This window comes from Pezoporus flaviventris, unplaced genomic scaffold (assembly GCF_033815535.1).
Source record: "Pezoporus flaviventris isolate CSIRO_AGI_PZ_B2104156 unplaced genomic scaffold, CSIRO_AGI_Pfla_v1 ptg000043l, whole genome shotgun sequence".
Taxonomy (NCBI): Eukaryota; Metazoa; Chordata; class Aves; order Psittaciformes; family Psittacidae; genus Pezoporus; species Pezoporus flaviventris.
Genome location: NW_026892591.1, coordinates 3,426,332 through 3,446,186, shown reverse-complemented (window position 1 = coordinate 3,446,186; position 19,855 = coordinate 3,426,332). Strand labels below are relative to the sequence as shown.

The following is a 19,855-nucleotide window of genomic DNA, read 5'->3' as shown; positions in this document are numbered from 1 at the left end:
TCAAACCCAGCCCAAGGCCTGGGCCTCATTCTATATGGGACTGAGCACTCTGGAGAGGGAGCAGGAGCATCGCAAAGGAAAAGGACAGGGAATAGGGAGGTCAGTGGGGGAAATGAGGCTCCCCCGCCGCATTCCAGTGCATCCCAGCTCCCCCTGCCCCACACACCGGGTCCGTCTGGTACTCGCGGCTGTACAGCTCGTGGCAGTTGTTGAAGATGTACTCATAGGTGGAGTTGAGGCAGGCTTTCACGCAGTCCTTCACTACCTGGCTGGCTCGTGGTGGGCTCTGCAGCTCCTGGACCTAGGTGTAGGAGTGGGGAGCAGTGCTGGAGGCAGACTCACAGCCCCAGCCAGCCACCAAGGAGCTACCGCAGGACCCCAACCTTGCGAAGAACTGGGGCCAGTGGGGGTCAGTTCCCCCCTTAGGAGATGGGGGGAGTAGGGTCCCAGCAATACCTTCATCCGAAAGAAGGTGATGCTGGTCAGCAAATCTACCGTGGACTTGAGATCCTGCAGCCGTTCGGGGCTGCTGGCAGGGAAATTGTTCTGCCAAAGGGGAAGAAAAGACAAAACTCTCAACCGGGTGGGTAGAGGGGAAGAAAACAGCCAAAACTGAGGATTGGTTGGCACCTTACCCGGTACATGGACAGGTCAATCCGCAGCGAGTTGTGCAGCTGGTCAAGGAGTTTGACAAAACGCTCCTTCTGCAGACAAACACCCCAGAGACAGGTAAGAGGGGGAAAAGGTGGCAGGGACCGTACCCCCTCCCGGCTGCTCCTGGCTCCCTCTGATCCCCACCCACACCACCCCGGCTCATCCCTCTCCTTCCTGCTGTCCTTCCTTGCCTCCTTCCTTCATCAGAGCCCAGCAGGCGGGCATGGGATGCCCACAGAGAAGAGCACGTCCTTGCTGGTGGCCTGGGCTCACTGGCAGCTGTCGACAGCCCCTGGGGCAAATGTGGCCATGCCCGACACAGTACAGGATCAAGAGGTGACACTGCACATCCCCTTTGTTCTCACTGGCAGCTGGTGTCAGAGGTGGGAGACAGGCTATTTTATCTGCCCTGTCCACCTGAACACTTCCAAGCCTGGGGCAGGCACAGGGAGAGGGTGTGCAGGATGGTGGCCCTGGGCCACGTGGAAAGAGATCAAGCAAAAAGGGCAGGGAAAAAGCAGCTGGTCTCTTGCTGCAGTCACCCATCTTCTGGGCTGAGCTGGTATGACACAAGGCCAGGATGGCCCACAGGAGTTGGACACTTATGGGGGCTCCTTGCTCACCCAACCAGGCTGTATCAGGGACTGTGAGCAGGGAATTGTCCCAGGTAGATGATAGCCACTGGAGCTGAGTGGCTTTAATTCAACTCGGTCCAGGTCCCGTCCAGGGAGTGCTGGGCAGGAGGATGCAAACCCCATATTGGGATGCAGATCAGGCATCAGAGTTGAGGGCAAAGCAACCAGTCTACCCCAAAATGCTGATGGGAAGCATTTATTTCACTTTGCATCTCTCCTGGGGCAGGCATTGGACAACCCTGTGGGCTCCCATGAGAGCCCTGGGTCCCCCCTACAGCACTTGCTGTGCTGGGTCAGGCTGCCTCATAGGGCAGCTCCCCAAGTGCTGGGGGGGAGGACAAGAGAACGGGATGGGGCAGTGAGTCCCGCACCCGCGGCTCAGCCAAGCTCACAGCCTGCACTGGCAACCGCAAACCTTTGGCAGAGCCAGGCTCTGGGCCAAGACCGTGAGTCCCAACCACCGAACGGCTGCAGTGCTTTAAAACTGGACACGACGGGTGCTCGGGGTTAAAGCGACACGGCTGGGCACTTTAGGACCCAACCTTAGGCTCTCTAAAAAAAGAGAAAGAAACAAGTTTTTTAAACCCTCCATGTTAGAGAAAAGGTGCTTTTCCTTTTGAGTCTCGTATGGTTTCCTCCTCTTGCGTGACCTGGATGCACAGCTCACACGGCTCCAGCTCCCATGAACCAAAGCTGCTGCTCCCAGAGCTGTGCTCGACCCTGGCTGCATCCCTGGCTACCCAACTCTTTGCCTAACCCAGGGCTGGGCACTGATCCTGGCTCAACCCTTGTGCATCCAGAGCAAGTACCTGCAGCCTCTAGGATGACATGGGGGAGTCAGGGGGAGAGCTCAGCCCTTTCTCACCTGGGTTCACCTGGCCCCGGCACAAACTCGCCCTGCTCGCCATGAGGCTCCCATTGGTGTTGGCACAGCCAGGCAAGTTTGCAGCGGTTCCGGTACACCCAAATGCACAGGGTGGTGCAAAACACCCAGCGAGCTGCAGGGATGGCTTCCTGCCACCTGCTTGTGGTTTTGCCACCAAGGTTTCACCCTTTCACCACCCAGCATCCCACTGGAGTCCCACTAGAGACCCAGAAGTCCCACTTGGACTCCAGCCACTGTTTCACCATAACAACTGGCAGGGGAGCAAATTTAGACCTTCTCCCAGAAAGGTGGTGGCTCTTTTCCTTCCTGAATAATGGGAGTGGGATGAATTTCAGGACAAGCACAGGCTGACCCCCCACTGCGCCTGGCTGCCCTTTGGAGCGGGGTGTTTTGCACAGCCCTTTTTGCCCCCTTGAGCCCCCCACCCCCTCCCAAGAGAAGAGAGAGAAGAAGGAAGGAGTGTTTACGCACCATCGGACTTACCCCGAAATTGGAAGCAGCAAAGCGGTCGGAGGCTGAAACGTTGGTGGACGCTGTGGTGTGCGCGTAGTAGGCATTGATGTTAGCAAGCAGGGTGCTCATCACTGCTGGCACCCCGGGGCACATGTACTTGGAGGAAAGGCAGGCAAAATGCCTGCAGAGGGAGGGGGAAGGTGAGGGCCATGGAGGGGCTACCCCTAAGAAGAGATGCGGGGTTTGGGGTGCATGCAAGGGAAAGTATGGGGAAGGGGTGTGGGGTGAGCTAGGGCAGCATCTCTGTATCCATGGCAGGCTGCAAACAGGCTGCAGCAGGGTGATGCTGACAATGACCCCCACACATCCCAGACACAGCAGGATGGAGGGCAAGGAACTCACGTCATGGCCTGGTAGATGGACTCCACCCCATAGCGCATGGCAAACTCATCCACGATCTCCTGCGCTGTCTCATCAAAGTACACCTTCCAGGCATCATCCCCCTTGGCATCAGGGATCTTCACCACTCCGTTGTTTTGCAAATCCGTCACAAAGTGGAACAGGTTCTGGAGGTACAAATGAGTTCCACAAAGTCCCTAGGGCTGGTGGCATCACTGGGGTGGGGGCCACAGACCATGGGCTGGGGGGGGCTGCTCACCTCATGCAGGCACGTGTACTGTATGTGGTAGGGAGCCACCTTCTCCTCGCCTTTGATCTCCACACTGATGTGCAGCCGTATGGCTCCCGACACAGCCGACTTGTCTGTCCGCTTGTCTGCAGGGGTACAGGAAGGGGGATAAAGACATCAGGCTTCCCAGAGCAACTCTGCTCACTTCTGGCCCCAAAGAGGGACAGATGGCCCCAGCACAGAGAGGCTTTGGGGCCAGAGCCCAGGGACACCCAGCTCCAAGTACAGCCAGACCAGGGTACAACACAACCAAGACATTGCAGGGAGGGATCTGGCCGTATCTCCAGGCACTAGAGAGATGCGGTCTCTCTGTGTCTCAGTTTCCCTTCAGCAGAGGGCCAGAACACCTGAGCAAAGGGTTCCGAGAATGACCTTGGAAAAACACTTGATCCCAACAGCTTTCTATACTTCGTGTTTTTAAAAGCAGACCCTATGCTAACATGAGAAATAGCCTTCACACCAAGGCCAGCAGCATGTCCCCCCAAGACTGCAGGGCCCCAGCTAGTTACCGAGGTTGTACCAGACGTCCATCTCCCCACTCAGGGTCCGGACCTCAATGATCGTCTGGCCCAGGAAGTCATCAGACTCCCTCTTGAAGCGCTGCTTCACACGGGATTTGATGTCATCATCCTCATCCCAGACACGGACCTTTATGCGGTCAGAGGAGTTATGGCACTCACTGGAGAAGCAAGAAGGGGCAAACCCTAGAATAAGCAGGGAAACCTTTCCATCTTCTCCCCAGCCTCTGTTTTCCTAAACAAGAGGGACCATTCCAGCTCTGGGCAGGAACTGGGAGAGAAAGCAGATGTGGGGGCAGCAACCCTCCCACCAACACAGCCTGGATCAGCCCACATTGCCAGGAGCCAAACACTCCATGGCACGAAACCAGCACTCCCAGTGAGCCCAGCAGCCCCCCTCCACCCTCAACTGAAGCAGGATGAAGCCCCAGCTGACTCCCCATCATCCCGCAGGGATGTACCAACAGCCAGTGCAGCCCAACATGACTGTGAGTGGCCAGGAAGGGGGATGGAGGTGACAGGGGTGAACTTACAAATGGAAATTCTCCTCCCAGACTGGGTTGAGATTGCCGTAGATAGTTTTAGTCCTTTTTTTTGTCTTTCCAACCTGGACAGTGACATAGGGGTCACTGGAGCCTGTCTTATCCTTTGCTTGCAGGCCCTGGGCACAAACAACTGCAGCACAGCATGTATACCCATCCACACAAAGCACACACAGTGGAGACAGCAGACAGAGAGAGCAGTCAGTGCCACCGCCACACCGAGATCCCCACCACAGGCACAGCCTCAGGGGCTGAAGCTTCTTTGGAGAACAAGGGGCAGGAAGCAGTTGGACAATGCAGCATCCTTGTGCAAGGACACAGCCCCATGGTCCCCCACAGCACATGGTGCTTGGTGCCACTGGTGCCTACCTGTGATGCTGATCTTGGCTGACCATTTGGAGGTGCCATCCAGGACACTCTGCTTCACTGCCTTCATCTGCTGCGTGTGTGTGGTCTTGGTGACCCCAAACACTTCCTGGATCAGCTCAAATATCTCTGGTTTGTTGCGCTCCCGGATCTTCATGCGGTCCTTGAGCACCATGATGATGTTCTGGGTCCGGTCCTCTGCTCCATGCTTGGAGCTCTTCTCCGCCGCCCCTGGGAGTGGACAGCTATGGGTGAGACAGGGTAGACAGGCAGGCGGCAGCATCCAGGAGACAGCAGAGAGTTCCCCAAGCCCACCGTGCATGAATTAATTCAAACCTGGAAGGGTCTACCCCCTGCCCAGGACAGACCTGCCCTGCTCACCACTTCCACCATGCACAAGACAGGAGTCAGCTCTCCCTCTCTAAAGTGAGAAGGGACAAGGCTGCAGGCAGTGGGTCCTTACTCTGCAGGCAGTCAGCATTGAGCAGGTCCTGACACTTCTCATGGCACTTGACGCCGCACTCGGCACAGCGCATGCCCTGCCGGGCAATTCCCCACAGCAGCCCCTCGCACTCATAGCAGTAGGTAGGGGTGGTGGCCGTCCACACCTCAAAGTTGTGGGGTGTTGTGCAGGAGATGGGGTACACTAAGGCTTGCAGGGTCTTCTTGTAAACATGGTTTTTCTGTGTGAGGACAGAACAGAGAGGGGGAGAAAAGCCCAAGCCACTTATAGCAGCTGAGCCATGCACCAGAGTGAGGACACCCTGCACTGGGTGCACACAAGCAGGGCAGGGGACAATCACCACCATCCCCTGGTGCAGGCATGAGCATCCTAGCTGCTCTAGCATCACCAGAGGATGCTGGCATGGCACATAACGCCCTGGCCTGGGGCTCAGCCTTCCTGCCATGACCACCCTGCACACCAGCTAACCCCAGCACCTACCAGCTCCTCATTGTTCAAGGTGCTCGAGGCCAGCGCAGAGGTGATTCCTGCTTTCCTGGACTGGACCAGGGACTGTGGGAAAGAAACACAATTCCCAGATCTGACAGAGCATGGGATGTCCCTTTCACACTCCTTTGGGTTCCCAGTGGCCATAAACCATGTCAAATAGACCCGCACCCTAGATAGCAGTGGATGTTGGCAGTGGGGAGAACCCAGCTGTGCAGCAGGACTGGAACCAGTTCAGCAGCCCGTGGCATTCCCAGTTCAGGTCCAATCCCAGGTGATGGGCACTTACCATTGCCTGCAGGCAGCCAGGGCAAGCGAGGGAGGAATAAAAGGCTGTTAGTGCAAGCCACCTCACAGCAGAGCAAGTCCTGGCCCCTTCCCTGCTGGAACAAGTGGGAATCGGGGCAACACCAACCCCCCACCCAGTGCTGGACAAGTCCCTGGCGGTTTTCCCACCCCAAGCCACAGCACTGGCTGCAGCCTGCCAAATCCCTGCAGCAGGGAAAGGCAGTGGTCCTACCTGACCCCTACATTCTGTCCACCCCATCACCACCCACAACCCAACACCCCAAAACACCAACACCAACACGGCAAAGTGCAGAAGCATCAGCAGCTGCCTAAGCGGGCTGGGGGGCAGAGGGCACTGGGGCAAGGGGGAGCAAAAAGGGGCAGCGGGATGGGAGGGGGCAGGCAGGGTGAAGACAGAATGGAGGCACCCTGGGGATGTGTAAGGAAATGAGGAAGGAGGCAAAGAGCATCTAATTCTGGGTGCAAAGCATTTCTAAATTTGTTGTCTCTTGTCACCAAGGGGGTGACAGCAGAGTGACCCTGCGCATCACAGCCCAGGGGGTGGATGGGACCCCAGCATAGGGACTGGGCTGGAGCAACAGAACGTGACAACAGTGGGGACAGGAGCTTAGGGTCTGTGCAGCTCAGAAAAGCCAGTGCTACCCCTCCTCTTGTACATGGGTCTATCTGCCCAGTGCCAGCACACTCCAAATGGTGAGGAGCTGGTGTTAGAAGGCACAGGAAGGAACCAGGGAAACGAGATGGGGCCCAGGAAGCCTTGGCCTCCCATTGGGAAGTGTTGGAAGAGGGCCCTGGAGCTCCGTTAAAGAGAAGCATGCTCCAGTGAGGCAAGCTGAGCTGTGCCATCCTCACAGCTCCCCACTTCTAGGTCCAGGGCCAGGAGACCCCCAGAACAGCCTGGGACACCCCTGCCCTGTGGAGTTGGGGCTGGAGAAAGCTGGGCAGGGCTGGCCAGCAGCACCCAGAGGTGCTTTCTCTTTAACCCCTCAGGCCCACGCTCACCAGATCGCTGACTAGAGGGAGAGATTTGCGTCCAGGCTTAATGTCGGGCATGCTGTTAATGCAGCGCAGAAACCTTACTGCCGCCCCCCTGCCGCCAGGGATGGCCAAGCCAGGCCGGAGAAAAGAGAACAGAAAACACAAGCCATGTTAGAGGCAGCCGGGAGCAGGGCACACAGTCCAGCGGGGCACAGCAGGAGCAAAGCCGGTGGCTGTGTGCTGCGTTAGGAGGAACCTCACCAAATCGCTAACTAGGGGGATGGGTTTTCGCTTGCGTATGTCCGGCATGCTGTCTATAATGATCAGCCCGCCACCAGGCCTGCGAGAGAGAGAGGAGAGTCAGCGGAGAAGGGGAAACTGATGCAGGAAGGTTCCCCTCCCCCCCTGCTATTGCCCTATGTTTGCTTGGGACTGAAGAACGCATGTGTGGCCTGGAACCAACATGTGGGAACCCCAACCCCATCACTACCTTGCCTAGGGCAGGGATCACTGAGATAAAAGCTGGGGGGGGTGAAGGGGATTGAGGCAGAAAAGTGCAATTTTTCCTCATGTGAAGATGCTTGGCTTCAGTGGTGTGTCAGTGAAATTCAAGGGAAAAAAACAGTCCCGGAAGGCGACCTACAAGAAATCTGGAGAGGGGCCTGGTCAAGGGCCTGTAGGGACAGGTTAAGGGGAATGGCTTTAACCTGCCCCAGGGGAGACTGAGATGAGCTCTTAGGCAGAAGCTCTTCCCTGTGAGGGTGCTGAGGCGCTGGCACAGGGTGCCCAGAGAAGCTGTGGCTGCCCCATCCCTGGCAGTGTTCAAGGCCAGGTTGGACACAGGGGCCTGGAGCAACCTGCTCTAGTGGAAGGTGTCCCTGCCCATGGCAGGGAGTTGGAACTGGAGGAGCTTTAAGTCCTTTAAACCCAAACCATTCTACGGTTCTATGATTTGGCTCAGTTGGCTTTAGCTTGCAGCATGGAGTGAGAGAGCTGGGGTCTCCTTCTGGGACACCAAAGGTGAGCACCAAGCTGTTCTGCTATGAGAGGAACCAGGGTAGTGCAGCTCGGTCACAGCCTCCAGGCCTGTCCACAAGAAAACCCTGGTGTGATCTGGTGGGCTCTCAGGAAAACCTGCCAGGTTCTGCCCGAGTCAGTGGCAGGGCTGCCCACAACGGCAAGACAGGGCAAACCCACAGCCTGTCCAGGTGAGAGGTTCACAGCTCCCTATGGCACCACTCAAGGTGCAGATGGCAGGAGAGAAGTCTGAGCCACCACCCCAGCTCGGTCCCATCTCAACCCACTCACCTCCTCACTCTCCCCCTCAGCAGCAGCTCTTGGGGACACGGAGTGGCAGCATCTCTGCTGGCTCCTCCAAAAGCACTGAGCGACCAGCATTCAGCCCAAAACTCTGGCCCCTGGCATGCCCAGAGCTCAGCAACATTTCCTCATGCTAGCCCCATGACGAATGCATTAATCACATCCTAATGGGGAGAGGAACCCACGAGACCCAGGGCGGGGGGGGAGCACAAAGTACGAACTTTCCCACATACTCACCCGCCTTTGAACCACAGGGATTTAGCTTCTCCATTACCATCCCCACGAGCCTGCAAGATACAGAGCAGCCATCACGCTCACAGCACTGAGTCCCCAGTGCCCTCCCCAGGGCTCCCCTTGCATGGGAAGCATGTAAAAGGTTTACAGGGTGGGCAGAGGGAAGTGTGTTCCTAAACTGATGGGGCTCTTTCCAGCCAAGAGCTTGCACCAGGAATAAAATATCTCCCAGAGGGTGAGCTGGGCAGGCTTCAGCAGAGGAGTTCAGGTTGGCAAAGCAGTGGGGATGGCTGCACCATGCAAAATTTGGGCATTTGGGAGAGGGGAGCATTGGGAAGACTCAGCAGCTTCACAAAGACCTACAACCAGTTGGAGAGAAGTGCCAGGAAAAGCCAGAGCACACCAGGTATGAGATGTGTGCAGGGACCATCCCACAGTGCCAGCTCCCTTGCAAGGAGGGGATTATTTGCAGGGAGAAAGGAGGGAAAAGCCAATTTTACCTCCCTTGTGGGGCAATCCCTGGCACACACAAGCACACACACACATGGGGAAGGCTGGATCATTCGATTGGACATGCTTACCTGCAGGCAGGTTACACCCCTTCCCTGCAGGAAGGGGAGACGCAGGTGCAAGGGCCATGATGGTGGACAACTGAAAAGAGAAGCGGTGGGGAGGGGGAATCGAAGCCCCAGGGGGCAAATCCAGAGCCAAAATAAAAAAGAAAAGATGGAAGATGGGATGGAGTCTAAAAATAGAACAAAAAATTGTCAGCTCAGTACATGGGAGAGGGTGAGGGGCTCGCACCAGCACACCGCATGCAGCATACACCAGGGGAAGGTCCTCAGCACACCCTGCCCCTCGTGGGGCTCCCACAGGTCCACACTGACCTCAGGGTGTGGGGTGTCCAGGGGATTGGATATGTCTGGAAGACACCCAGCACACGGCTGGGACCCAGCAGTTGTCAGCCGCAGCATTGCTCACCTCCTGCAGCTGCATGCAGACCTTGTTGAAGGCTCTCAGCCAGTTGGCTTTGGCTCGTGCTTTGGGGTCCTGCACCTCCACCTCTGCTTGCTCCCTGCAAGCACACACACCTTGCTCACCCCCAAGCATGGCACTAGGGAGCAGGAAGTCAGCCCAGGCAGGACTGAGGATGCAATATGGGGATCCTAAGGGTCCTTGAGGCAGTGTGGCCATGGCAAAAAAAAAAAAAAAAACAAACACTTACTACCAGGAAGGGCTCTAAAAAGACAGCAAGTCCCTCTGCAAAGGGTAGCACCGTCAAGGCAGATGGGGAGAAGCCAGAAGTTCTCACTCCCCTGGGAGACTCTGGCCTGGACACCCAAGGGACACAGAGGGATCTCTCCAGATCAGAGTGACACCAGCACCTATACTAAACATCCTTCAGCTCTCATCTCCCCAGAAGGATGTCCTCTGGCCTCTTCCCACCACTCTGGAAACTCCTGGGCATAAGAGCTCCACTTCTGTGACTTTGAGCACAGGAGACCTGTCAGCCTGGACATGCTGGTTGTGGTGGGGTTAGGTTTTTATCTCCTCTCTTGCAAAATCAAGACATGGAGGAAAAGAAAACAAATCCTCCACATGTACCAGCCTCCTGGAGAGCCTGGTGTGACATGACACTGGACACATGTGCCCAGAACCAGGCTGGAATGAGGCCATGGAGAGCTAAGGAGGCAAACCTGCCAAATCCAGCCCTGTGCTAATGTGTCATCCCCAGCACTAATCTATGGTCCTCAGTGCTAATCTGGGGTCCTTGGCACTAATCTGTGGCCCACAGCACTAAGCAATGGTCACTAATGCCCACCATAGGACCCCCAGGTGCCCTGCCCAGAGAACAGGCACTGCAGGCAGACAAACCTTAGTTCACAGCCACCTTCACCAGGACTCTAGCCAGCCCTTGGCACTAAATATTGGGGGGGAGGGGGGGGGGGAGGGGGTTAAAGCTCATTACACATTCTTTTAAATTAGAGATTTCCCATTTCTGGTCTATAATTTAAAGTAAATAAAAGACTGAAACAGCCCATCACACTTCCCCTCTGTACAGAGCAGCGGCACTCACCAAACCATGGAATAATGGACATGTTCAATAATTAAAGGCAGAGACTGATTTGTGAATTATTCACATGTCATACCAGGGACCTGACCACCAAAAAATTCATCTGTACAGCACAGGAGGCCTTGGATGAGCTTTTACTAATGGCTTAGGGAGAGGATGGACTCCTGCTAAGGAAATTTCCTCCTGCTGAGCTCCAGGGTATTCCCTCCATCCAGGGAGCCAATAGCCTGAGACAAAGAAGAGGAATCACAGCCCCAAGCCCCCACTTCCCCTATCCCCAGGTTTTCCCCAGGATATAAACCTGTGCCCCCAGCAGCCCTGGCAAGGTCTCAAATGCCACAAGCTCTGCCCCTGCTTACCATGGGCCAGGGCATCATGCCCTAGGAGCTGCCCCTTGCCAGGGTGGTACAAGGTGGACTTCTCATTCACTGTGGGAAGTCCCTGGCACTGCCCTTTGGCACCCCAGCATGAGCCCCAGGCCACCTCCAGAGCATCCTCGGTGTTACCAGGCACGGTGCCATCGCAAGTACACTACAGGTCAAAGTCTCCCTCCTACCTCTCAGATGGTTTTGGGGGCTCGGGCTCAGGAGCTGCCTCTTGCAGGGGAGCTTCATCCACACTCCGCTGGGCCTGGAGGGCCTCTGGGATTTCTTCAGGGGCAGAGATGTCATTCTCCTTCCTCTCCTCCTTCCTCTCCTGCTGCTTCAGCTTCAGCTGGGGGACCAACTGGGGTTGCTGTGGTTGCTGCTGCTGCCCAGGGGGTTTCTGCAGTGGGGGGTAGGCATCGTGCTCAGGGGCTTCGTAGGTGCCCTGCTCCTGCAGGTCCTTCTCCTCCACCTCCTTGGGGCAGCCTTCCTCATTCTCACTGTAGTCCTCATTGAACTCTTCCTCCTCCTCCAGGTAGAGGTCATCATCCTCCTCCTCCTCCCAGCGGGGTGAGTCCTTGTGGTAGCTGACGGAGCTATGGCAGGAGTGGTAGGAGTCCCCATCCCGTTCATCCAGCTCCGAATCCCGCAGGCTCTCGTTCTCGAAGTCCTCACTCAGCTGGGAGCTGCCCTGGCTCAGCTCAGCAGATGAGGCATAATGGCTGCTCCCTGTGGGGCTGCAGGGCCGAGGGCAGAGAAGAACAGGGCTCCGTGGGGCTGTGCCACAGCTTTGCCTGCCCTGTGCTGCCCCACAGCCCCAGGGTCCCCACACCATGGGCTGGAGGGATGTGGGGTCCCCCTCAGGGCACAGCCCTTGGTGAGCACTGATCTCCTCATCCTTGGAGTCGAAGGCATGGACCCAGGAGATTCCATGAGCTGGGATTAGCCCCTCAGGGATCTTACCTTCCTGTACCTGGGTTGAGTGTAGGAACATGGGGGTCAGGGTCTGTCCCCTCAGCTCACTCCTGCCAGAGGAGGGGGCAGAGTACAGCCAGTCTGCATGCCCAGCCAGATCCTGCCTCCTGCTTCTGCCAGACAACCTGTCCTGCCCATAGTCCACACCCAGCCTCTACCCTGACACCCCAGCATTGCCTGTAAATCTCCCCAGCACTCCCTCTCCAAGGACACCCTCTCTCAACTCCATCAACTCCCCTTAACCACATCATCCCTACCACCAGTGTTTCTTCCAGGCCAGTCCCCTTTCCACCAATCCCATCAGTCCTACTGCAGCACAGAGGGGTTCCCTGCAGCACAGAAGGCTGCTGGGGACAAGGCGGCCACAGTGCTCCATGGAGACAGGCTCACATAAGCAAACATGCAGACAGGACAGGGACATGCCTAGGAAGAGGCCGACACCACGTCTCCAGCACTGGCAGCCAGGGCTTAGGGGTGGGCAAGCAGAAAGGGGACAAAGGGACAAAGAGATGGGCAGAGCCCTGGGCCCAGAGCAGCTGGGTTAGGCAGTGGGGAGCCAGGGGACATGGCAGGAAGGAGGGTGCTGGCAGATGCCCAGGCTGCTCCCAACAGAGATGGGTACTGGCATCATCCAGGTACCTTGGGAAGGGGGACTTGGGGCAAGGGGTGCAGGAGACATGGCTCATGCCTAGAAACCCCTCATCTCCTCAGCCAGATCCTGGCCAGATCTTGGCACACCAAAAGTGTCCCAAATTACTGTGCGAGGCTTTTGCCCAGCAAAGCGTTCCCTGGGAGGTACCAGTATCAGAGGGTGGCATTTGAGTCCCTGAGGCTCATTTGAGTCCCAGCTCCCATTCCTGCTGGCATGACAGGGAACAGGCAGCAGTGCTGCCACACAGCTGCTGTGCCAGTGAGTGGGACCAGGATGCTGGGGTATCAGCACCATGACCTGGGCCCCCAAGAGCAAGAAGGGCTACCACGGGGCTAAGAGACACCCTGGAGCATCCCAATGCTGCTCCTCTGCAAGGCAGCCCAGGGCAGGGAGACCCTGCAGTGACATGGGGTCGCCCTTGCCGGGACTGGTGTTGGCCTCACCACGGCTGCAAGGACCGACCACAGCACTCTGCGACGGTACACAGCACGCAACAAGGTAGTGACCCACCTATCAGATAGGTCTAGGGACCGCCTGCTCTCAAGGGAAGGCTGGCGGCTGGTCCGCCTGCTCGACTCAGAAGCGGACTCGGCGTCACTGCGCCTGTTTGCGGCAGAGTCAACGCTACCATAGCGTCTGCCAGGGAGGAGAGGAAGATGATCAGCAAGGTCCCGGGACACCGCACCACCACCACCCGCCGTGTCCCAGCATCCCCTGCTGCCGTGGGGACACCGGCAGGGAGGCTCTGTGGTGGTGGACAGCGCTGGCACCTTGGTCTGGGAACATGCTGGGACCACAGGGACAAAGCACTGGGCTGGTGACCCTGCCTACAGCCACATCTGCATCCCAAGGCAGGCCATAGCTCACAGCAAGGAGAGCTAGGACCTGAGGGTCCCAAAGCCCAGCAAGGACAGAGGACGGTGGTGACCCAAAAGAGCTTGAAAATTTCCAGATGAGAAGGAAAGGCTTAGGGCCAAGACACTCCCCTCTTCCTTGCCTCAGCATCCCTCCCTGTCACCCACCACCCTGAGAGCGTTGTCCTTGGCATCATCACCCCAGGGACCTGCTGGCCTCTCCTGCCTAGGGGGTGAGATTAAGAGAGCAGGTCCAGGGGGAGCTGGCTACACCAACACTACCTGATGGGATGCTGGTCTGAGTAGTCCATCTCGTAGCTCTGCATGGAGTCGGTGTAGGAGTCACGGGAGCTCTGCTGCTGGTGCCTCATGGGGTACTGGTGAACAGAGGCGTTGGGCTGGGAGGTGGTATAGTAAGGTGGTGGGATGCTGTTGCTGGTCTCACTGCGATAATCGCTGTCACGATCATCCACTGTGCTGTCAGGGTCATCGTCTGCAAGGGGCCACAGGGAGTGGGACAGGGGATGACCCCACAGCTCCTGTGGCCAGGGATGCCCCAAATCTGCCCCATGCCCTACACAGCCCAGCTACTGCCACCACCGTGTCCCTACGTCTTTGGAACCTTGATGCAGAGATGGGCCCAGTCAGATGTGAGGAGAGCTGGGGACTGCCAGGCTGGGAAAGGCGGAGGGGACAGGATACTTACTCTGCTGTTCTCCCCATCCAAAGTAATTCCAGCTGCCTACAAAGAAAAACAAAAAGGGGCAGAGACAACAAGGATGGAGTCAGTTCCAAGGCAGCAGCACAAGGTGGCTGGGGGAAACCAGCATCTCCCAGGCATGGTGTCACCAAGCTGGGCTGGGGACAGCACCCAGGATGGAGCACATCAGCAATGAGCTGGTCTGGGGGCAGGAACTGTGGGTGCACGATGCAGTACCGAGAGAGGATGGGGATGGGGTGTAGGGATGGGCATGGTGGCACTGAAGTGCACCCCAAATCCCCCAGATCTCTCTGCCAGTGCCCCCACTGAGCAGCCCCCTCCCCAGCCTCACCGCCCCTCACCCAGGTTTCCCAGGGTACCATCCTTATCAGCCTCACCGCCATGCCCTGTCACACCCTTCTCCCCGACAACTCAGCCCCACAGGGGGGCTCACACACTGTGGGCACAGAGAAAGCAAAGAAACACCAGTAGACACAGGAGGCTGGGAGCAGGGCTGGGAACAGGGTGTGGGGTGAGGCTGAGCCTCACTTGGGTTGGGGTCCAATGCCCCAAGCCAAGCACAGACACCACTCCTGCACTACTGCAGTGTGCGGACCTGAGGCATAGGGCAATGGGGGGGATCTGCAGTGGGGCAGGGACAGGGCAGCACTTACAGCACTGGGAGCTGTGAACGGGCAAAGGCTTTTCCTGCTCCTCCTGGAAGGCATACTGGGGAGAGACAGGCTGCTGAGGACTGCCCCTCTGCAGCACCACTGCCCCCTTACCCCAGCTTGACACTGCACCGACTTACATCATCCTGGTCCCGCATGGCATTGAGCTGCTCCAGCTTCTTGGCCCAGTACCTGGCCTCCTCCTCAGGGATGTCTGCAAGGGCAAAGACCCCAATTGGTGCAGAGATTCCCCAACGCTCCCCCCACCAAAACAGTCTTTCATTTTTAGGAGCTACAGGAGCAGATCCCCATCCTCAACCCTGAATGGGTCTGGGCATGGTACCCACCCAGAGGCAGCTCAAAGCGGGTGTCAAGGAGGATACGGTGGAAAGTGGGGTCCTTCGTGCCCGAAATCTCATTGTCGGTCATGATGACTTGGGAGTCGAGCGTGAGCCACTCCCCAGGGCCCTCCTGTGAGATAGAAATGTGGGTGAGGACACCAGGGACCCCACATTCCAAGTCCTCCCTCTCCTCTTCAAGCAGGGGTGGGAAAGGCTCTGCAAAGGACAACCAAGGGTGTGGCTACATGCCCTTTAGGTCTGATGAAAGGGGTGGCTATGCCTAAGCTTCTACCTCATTGGACTGCCGGATGGTACGGAGGGGGATCCACACCATCCCCACCATGGTGTCCCAGATGAGCCCCTTGTTCCACACCTCCACTGTCAGGCCCAGGTCAAGCCGGTTGATCTCACTGGGAAGGAGAGAAGTGTCAAGTAGCCCCCTCCACAGCAGCCCCCTGGGGCCACTCCAGTCTCTGCAGGACTCAGGTGAGCCCCCCAGGGCTGAGGTCATGGGGGAGCAGTGGGGTGGAGGCCCCAGAGTGGCCCCTATACACTCACAACATGAAGTCCTGCTCCCAGGAGGGCAGGTTGCCCCGCACTGCAATGGTTGTGCTCTTGACATTTTGTACCTTCAGTGTCACGTAGGTGTTAAACTTCTCTATGGGAGCAAGAAGAGGGTGAAGTGGACACCAGGGGACCCCCCGAGACACTCCCCAACTGCCACCCTCCCATGGGGTACCCATACACTGTCCTCAGCACCCCAGTCCCAGTCAGGATGGATCCCACCCCTGGCAACGGTGGCCTGGCTGCAAGCACTCTGTCCTGCCCATGGCATTCCCATCTTGCACAGGGCACTCCCACCTCTGTGTGTGTTCCCTCCCCTTGCCAAATGATGCCTCCAGATCAGAGGCTGAGCCTGGGATCCCCTTGCCATCCCCTGCCCTTCCTCTGATACACTGCCCCTTCCCTGACACACCCAACCACCCCAAGAGCCAAGCCCCTCACCCCAAACCCCCCCAGGCAGGCAGCCTGGGGATACTTACCTTGGGGCCCATCGAACTTTGCCTTTTTAACTGTGGGGACAGAGAGAGTGAAGAGATTCAGGCTGAGGATGCCCCCCCCTTCCCCCAAAACTGCCCTCCCAGGGGTACCGAGGAGCTCATTCCCACCCTGCCCACTGGGGACCCCTCCCCATAGGCCGACTGCATGCAGAGGTGGGGCTGTCTGCATCTGGGCCAGATCCTGCTAAGAAGCAAGGGAACAAACATCACTGATTCTGGATGATGCCCCAGCTTTACACAGGTGGGTACCTGGTTTTGCCTGCAGTGGGGAGGAGGCAGCAGCCAGGTACCAATGCTGCCAGCGCTGGGCGGTAAGGGGCAGCGAGGGAATGGGACCAGGCAGGGAGAGAATGACACAGCACTTGGTTAAATGCTGCGGTTGCCAGCAAGTGAGGATCAGTGTGACCAACAAGGGATGAAAATAGCCCTGGTGATATCCAAGGTAATTTGTTCAGAGACATGCTGCTCACAGATGGGATGTGAGGCCTGGGGGAAGCAACGGGGCACAAGCCTGACCCACAGTACCACTGATGGGGAGGGTTGTGGCTCAGCCTCAGCCTCCTGCTCAGTAAATAACAGGATCCTCTGGCTCAGTCATGTGCTGGGTGGCACTTTGCTCATGGCCAAATCCAGAATCTCAGGACTCCAAGAGCTGTGGCTACACTCAAGGATGGAGGTGTTTGGGGCGGGGGGGGTGGGGAAGGTTTGTTTGAGGTAAGGCAGGAGGCTCTGGGATCCCAAAGATCCCCTTTTGCCACTGGGCTGCAAGCCTGGGAGACTGTGTGGGAATATCTGGAAGCAGTGTGTGTTTTAATATTAAATATATTTTATATGTTGATTGTATTATATATAATGCATTTTATATATTATATATATTTTATGTTATGCATTATATATCATATATTCTTAAGTATTACATATATATATCATACATACCATATATATTATATATGATGTATTATATATTATTTATTGGATATTATATATGGGACATCATATTTAAATTTTAAATTTTTGTATATGTTATATATATTATGTTATACATTCTGTACTATAGATCATATATGGTATTATGTTTTTTATTATATTTTATATGTTATATGCTATACATTGGGATTAATATTATTTAATATTTAATGAATATTACTATTCATTATATTGTTAATATTAATATTTAATATTAATTAATAATCATTGTAATAGTACGAACAATAGGAATCATATGATGTTAGAATACAGTCTCTGGTACCAGGACCTGCCCATGACACATGCTGCTTGGAGCTGCACAGGGAACCCCATAGGTCGGAGCTCACCCCTGTCCCAGCCCCAGTGGGACCCACCAGCCCAAAGCTGTCTCCGAAATGAGACTGAGAGAAGCAGAGGAAGGAAAAGCTCTGATAATACCTGATCTGACAGGAACAACTACCCAGGGAACACATGGTTCTCCTGGCTGTTATCTACTGCCTGAGAGAAGTCCTGCTGCCACCATATGTGGCTGCTGGCCCCAAGAGGTTGTGCTGCCCTCCTAGCCACCAAGGGGCCCCCAAAACTGGCACACGAGTGGCAGGTCCCAGGGTGTCACCTTTGGGCTAAACTCAACCTGAGTACCCAGACAAGGAGCTGAGGACAGCAGAACCCTCATGGGAGCTGGGTGCCACCACAATAGGTTGGAACTCGAGGTGCTTCCCAGGTTGGGGTGATCATCCTTCTCAGGAGGAAGGAAGAGGGGGTCAATTGGGGAAACTGAGGCAGGTTCAGCTGGTGGGGTTCAGACTGACAATGGCATGAAAACCAGCTTGGGCTGTAGGCATCCTGCAACAGGCCCATCTGTCTGTCCAACCCTCTGTCCATTCATCTATTTGTCTGTGCATCCACCCATGTCTCTGTCCACCCCTCTCTCTGTCCATACGTTGACCATCCATCCATTCACTTGTCTCTCCAACCACCCCCTCCCTCCATGTCCATCCACCCACCCCCTCCCTCTCTCCATCCAGCCACCCACCCATACTCTCCCTCTGACCATCCACCCCTCTTTCCATCCATCCACCTACCCCTCTGTCTACCAGCTCACGTCTCCCCATCCCTCCATCCGTCTGTCCATCTATCTCCTCCATCTGTCTCTCTAGGCACCTGTCTACCCACCTGTCCATCTGCCCATCTACTTCCCAACCCCTTCAGACCCCGTTCTGGCCACACACCCCTGTCCCCATTCACCCCACACCTCCCAGGGCCACTTCAGTCCTTGCCTCCCCCCAGCACAAAGCCCTTGAGGGCTGTGTGTGGCCCTGGTGCCCCAGCAGGGACAAGGGAAGGCTGGGTGGGAGCTTTGGGGTGACACTCTGTGCCCCACCTTGTCCCTAGCTGCCATTCTGCCACCTCCAACCCCTCAACACCAGGACCCACACTGAGATGCTGCAAGGCCTTGGGGAGGTGGGAAAAGGACCACCCAGACTTATCTCCCTAGCCCAAACTGACCATGCAATCCAGAGCAGCCCTCAGTAAGGACAAGCCTGAGGCTGCCGGATCCATCTGCATGCTGAGCTGGGCAGGTCTCAGCATGCTGGGGAGTGGGGATGGGGATCCCCCCCAGTTCTTCTCAGTATGGCATGATCAGCCCACACAAACCAGACCCACACCAGCACCAGACTACCGTGCCCTTCATCTGCAACCCCCCAACTGCTCACAACCCCCCCAAAGCATCACCGAGGTGGGGCAACGCCTGCGGGGGGGTGTAATTTCGGGGGATATTTAGGGGTTTGGAGGAGGGGCCGTGGGAAGATTGGAGGTTTGGCGGTGCAGGGGGCTGGGGATGTGGAGATGCTCTGGGATAAATGATGCTTGGAGGAGTGGAGGGTGGGAATCGCGGGGGTTGGGGATGAGTGGGGGGATGTCTGAGGCCCCCTGTTTAGGGTAGGGGCTGTTTGGCCTGGGGGACTATTTGTGGAGAGATAAGTGAGAATGGCGGGGGGGGGGTGGGGAGCTGCAATTGTGAGGGGGTGGAAGGGATGCAGCAGGGGGAGGATGAAGCGGGATTGATGTAAGATGATGAAGGGGGAGGGATGCAGATCACCTTCCGTGCGTCCAACCCCCCCGCCCCCCCAGTCCCCGGATCCGGTGCCGCGCGCGCGCCCCCGCCAGTTCATTCATGAATCCACGCGCCGATTTCCTTGAATGGAGCTGTTCCCACAGACACCACCCCCACAGCCCCTGGCCCGCTCCATGCCCCCCGCGCCGGACCCCGCACCCGTCGGTACCTCGCACGCAGAGCAGCGACATGGCGCCGGGCAAGGGGCGCGGGGCTCTCGCAACCACTGCCGCCGCTCCGCACCCTTACCGGGCCGCCATCTTGCTTCACCAAGGACGACTCCTGACGTCAGCCCCACCGCCCCCGCCTTAAAGGGGACGCCGGGAGCCGCCCCCCGATAGCCCCTGCACGCCCCAACACCCCCCAAGCACACCCAACTCCCCCAACCCCCCCACAACACCCCAAAACCACACCAAACAGCCATAACATCCCCCCAAGCACACCCAACACCCCCAACCACACCCAACACCCACAACAACCCCCTAACACTCCCCCAACTACCCACAACACCCCCCAACCACTCACAGCACCCACAACACACCCAC

At 56.9% G+C, this 19,855-nt stretch overlaps 1 protein-coding gene across 17 annotated transcripts in view; it reads right to left on the bottom strand.

The window, feature by feature from the left end:
• Positions 1-19,528, bottom strand: part of UNC13A (unc-13 homolog A) — a 33,690-nt gene extending 14,162 nt beyond the window's left edge. For 2 of the 17 annotated variants that reach the window (XM_061467024.1, XM_061467028.1), the window contains exons 1-25: positions 19,480-19,528; positions 16,208-16,237; positions 15,723-15,822; positions 15,457-15,574; positions 15,171-15,294; positions 14,964-15,037; positions 14,827-14,881; positions 14,159-14,194; positions 13,735-13,945; positions 13,109-13,234; positions 11,163-11,708; positions 9,514-9,607; positions 8,536-8,585; positions 6,997-7,090; positions 5,686-5,757; positions 5,206-5,425; positions 4,746-4,973; positions 4,368-4,509; positions 3,826-3,995; positions 3,287-3,402; positions 3,031-3,194; positions 2,647-2,809; positions 636-704; positions 457-546; positions 167-301 (exon numbers count right to left, since the gene is read on the bottom strand). In XM_061467024.1, coding sequence (XP_061323008.1) covers positions 167-301; positions 457-546; positions 636-704; positions 2,647-2,809; positions 3,031-3,194; positions 3,287-3,402; positions 3,826-3,995; positions 4,368-4,509; positions 4,746-4,973; positions 5,206-5,425; positions 5,686-5,757; positions 6,997-7,090; positions 8,536-8,585; positions 9,514-9,607; positions 11,163-11,708; positions 13,109-13,234; positions 13,735-13,945; positions 14,159-14,194; positions 14,827-14,881; positions 14,964-15,037; positions 15,171-15,294; positions 15,457-15,574; positions 15,723-15,822; positions 16,208-16,237; positions 19,480-19,501 — 3,249 coding nt within the window. In that variant the 5' untranslated portion in view covers positions 19,502-19,528. Of the gene's footprint in view, positions 1-166; positions 302-456; positions 547-635; positions 705-2,646; positions 2,810-3,030; positions 3,195-3,286; positions 3,403-3,825; positions 3,996-4,367; positions 4,510-4,745; positions 4,974-5,205; positions 5,426-5,685; positions 5,758-6,996; positions 7,091-7,239; positions 7,319-8,535; positions 8,586-9,513; positions 9,608-11,162; positions 11,709-13,108; positions 13,235-13,734; positions 13,946-14,158; positions 14,195-14,826; positions 14,882-14,963; positions 15,038-15,170; positions 15,295-15,456; positions 15,575-15,722; positions 15,823-16,207; positions 16,848-19,479 lie in introns of those variants that run through there. The other 15 variants (XM_061467029.1, XM_061467030.1, XM_061467014.1 and 12 more) reach the window with 11 other exon arrangements.
• Between the last annotated feature and the right edge of the window lie 327 nt (positions 19,529-19,855).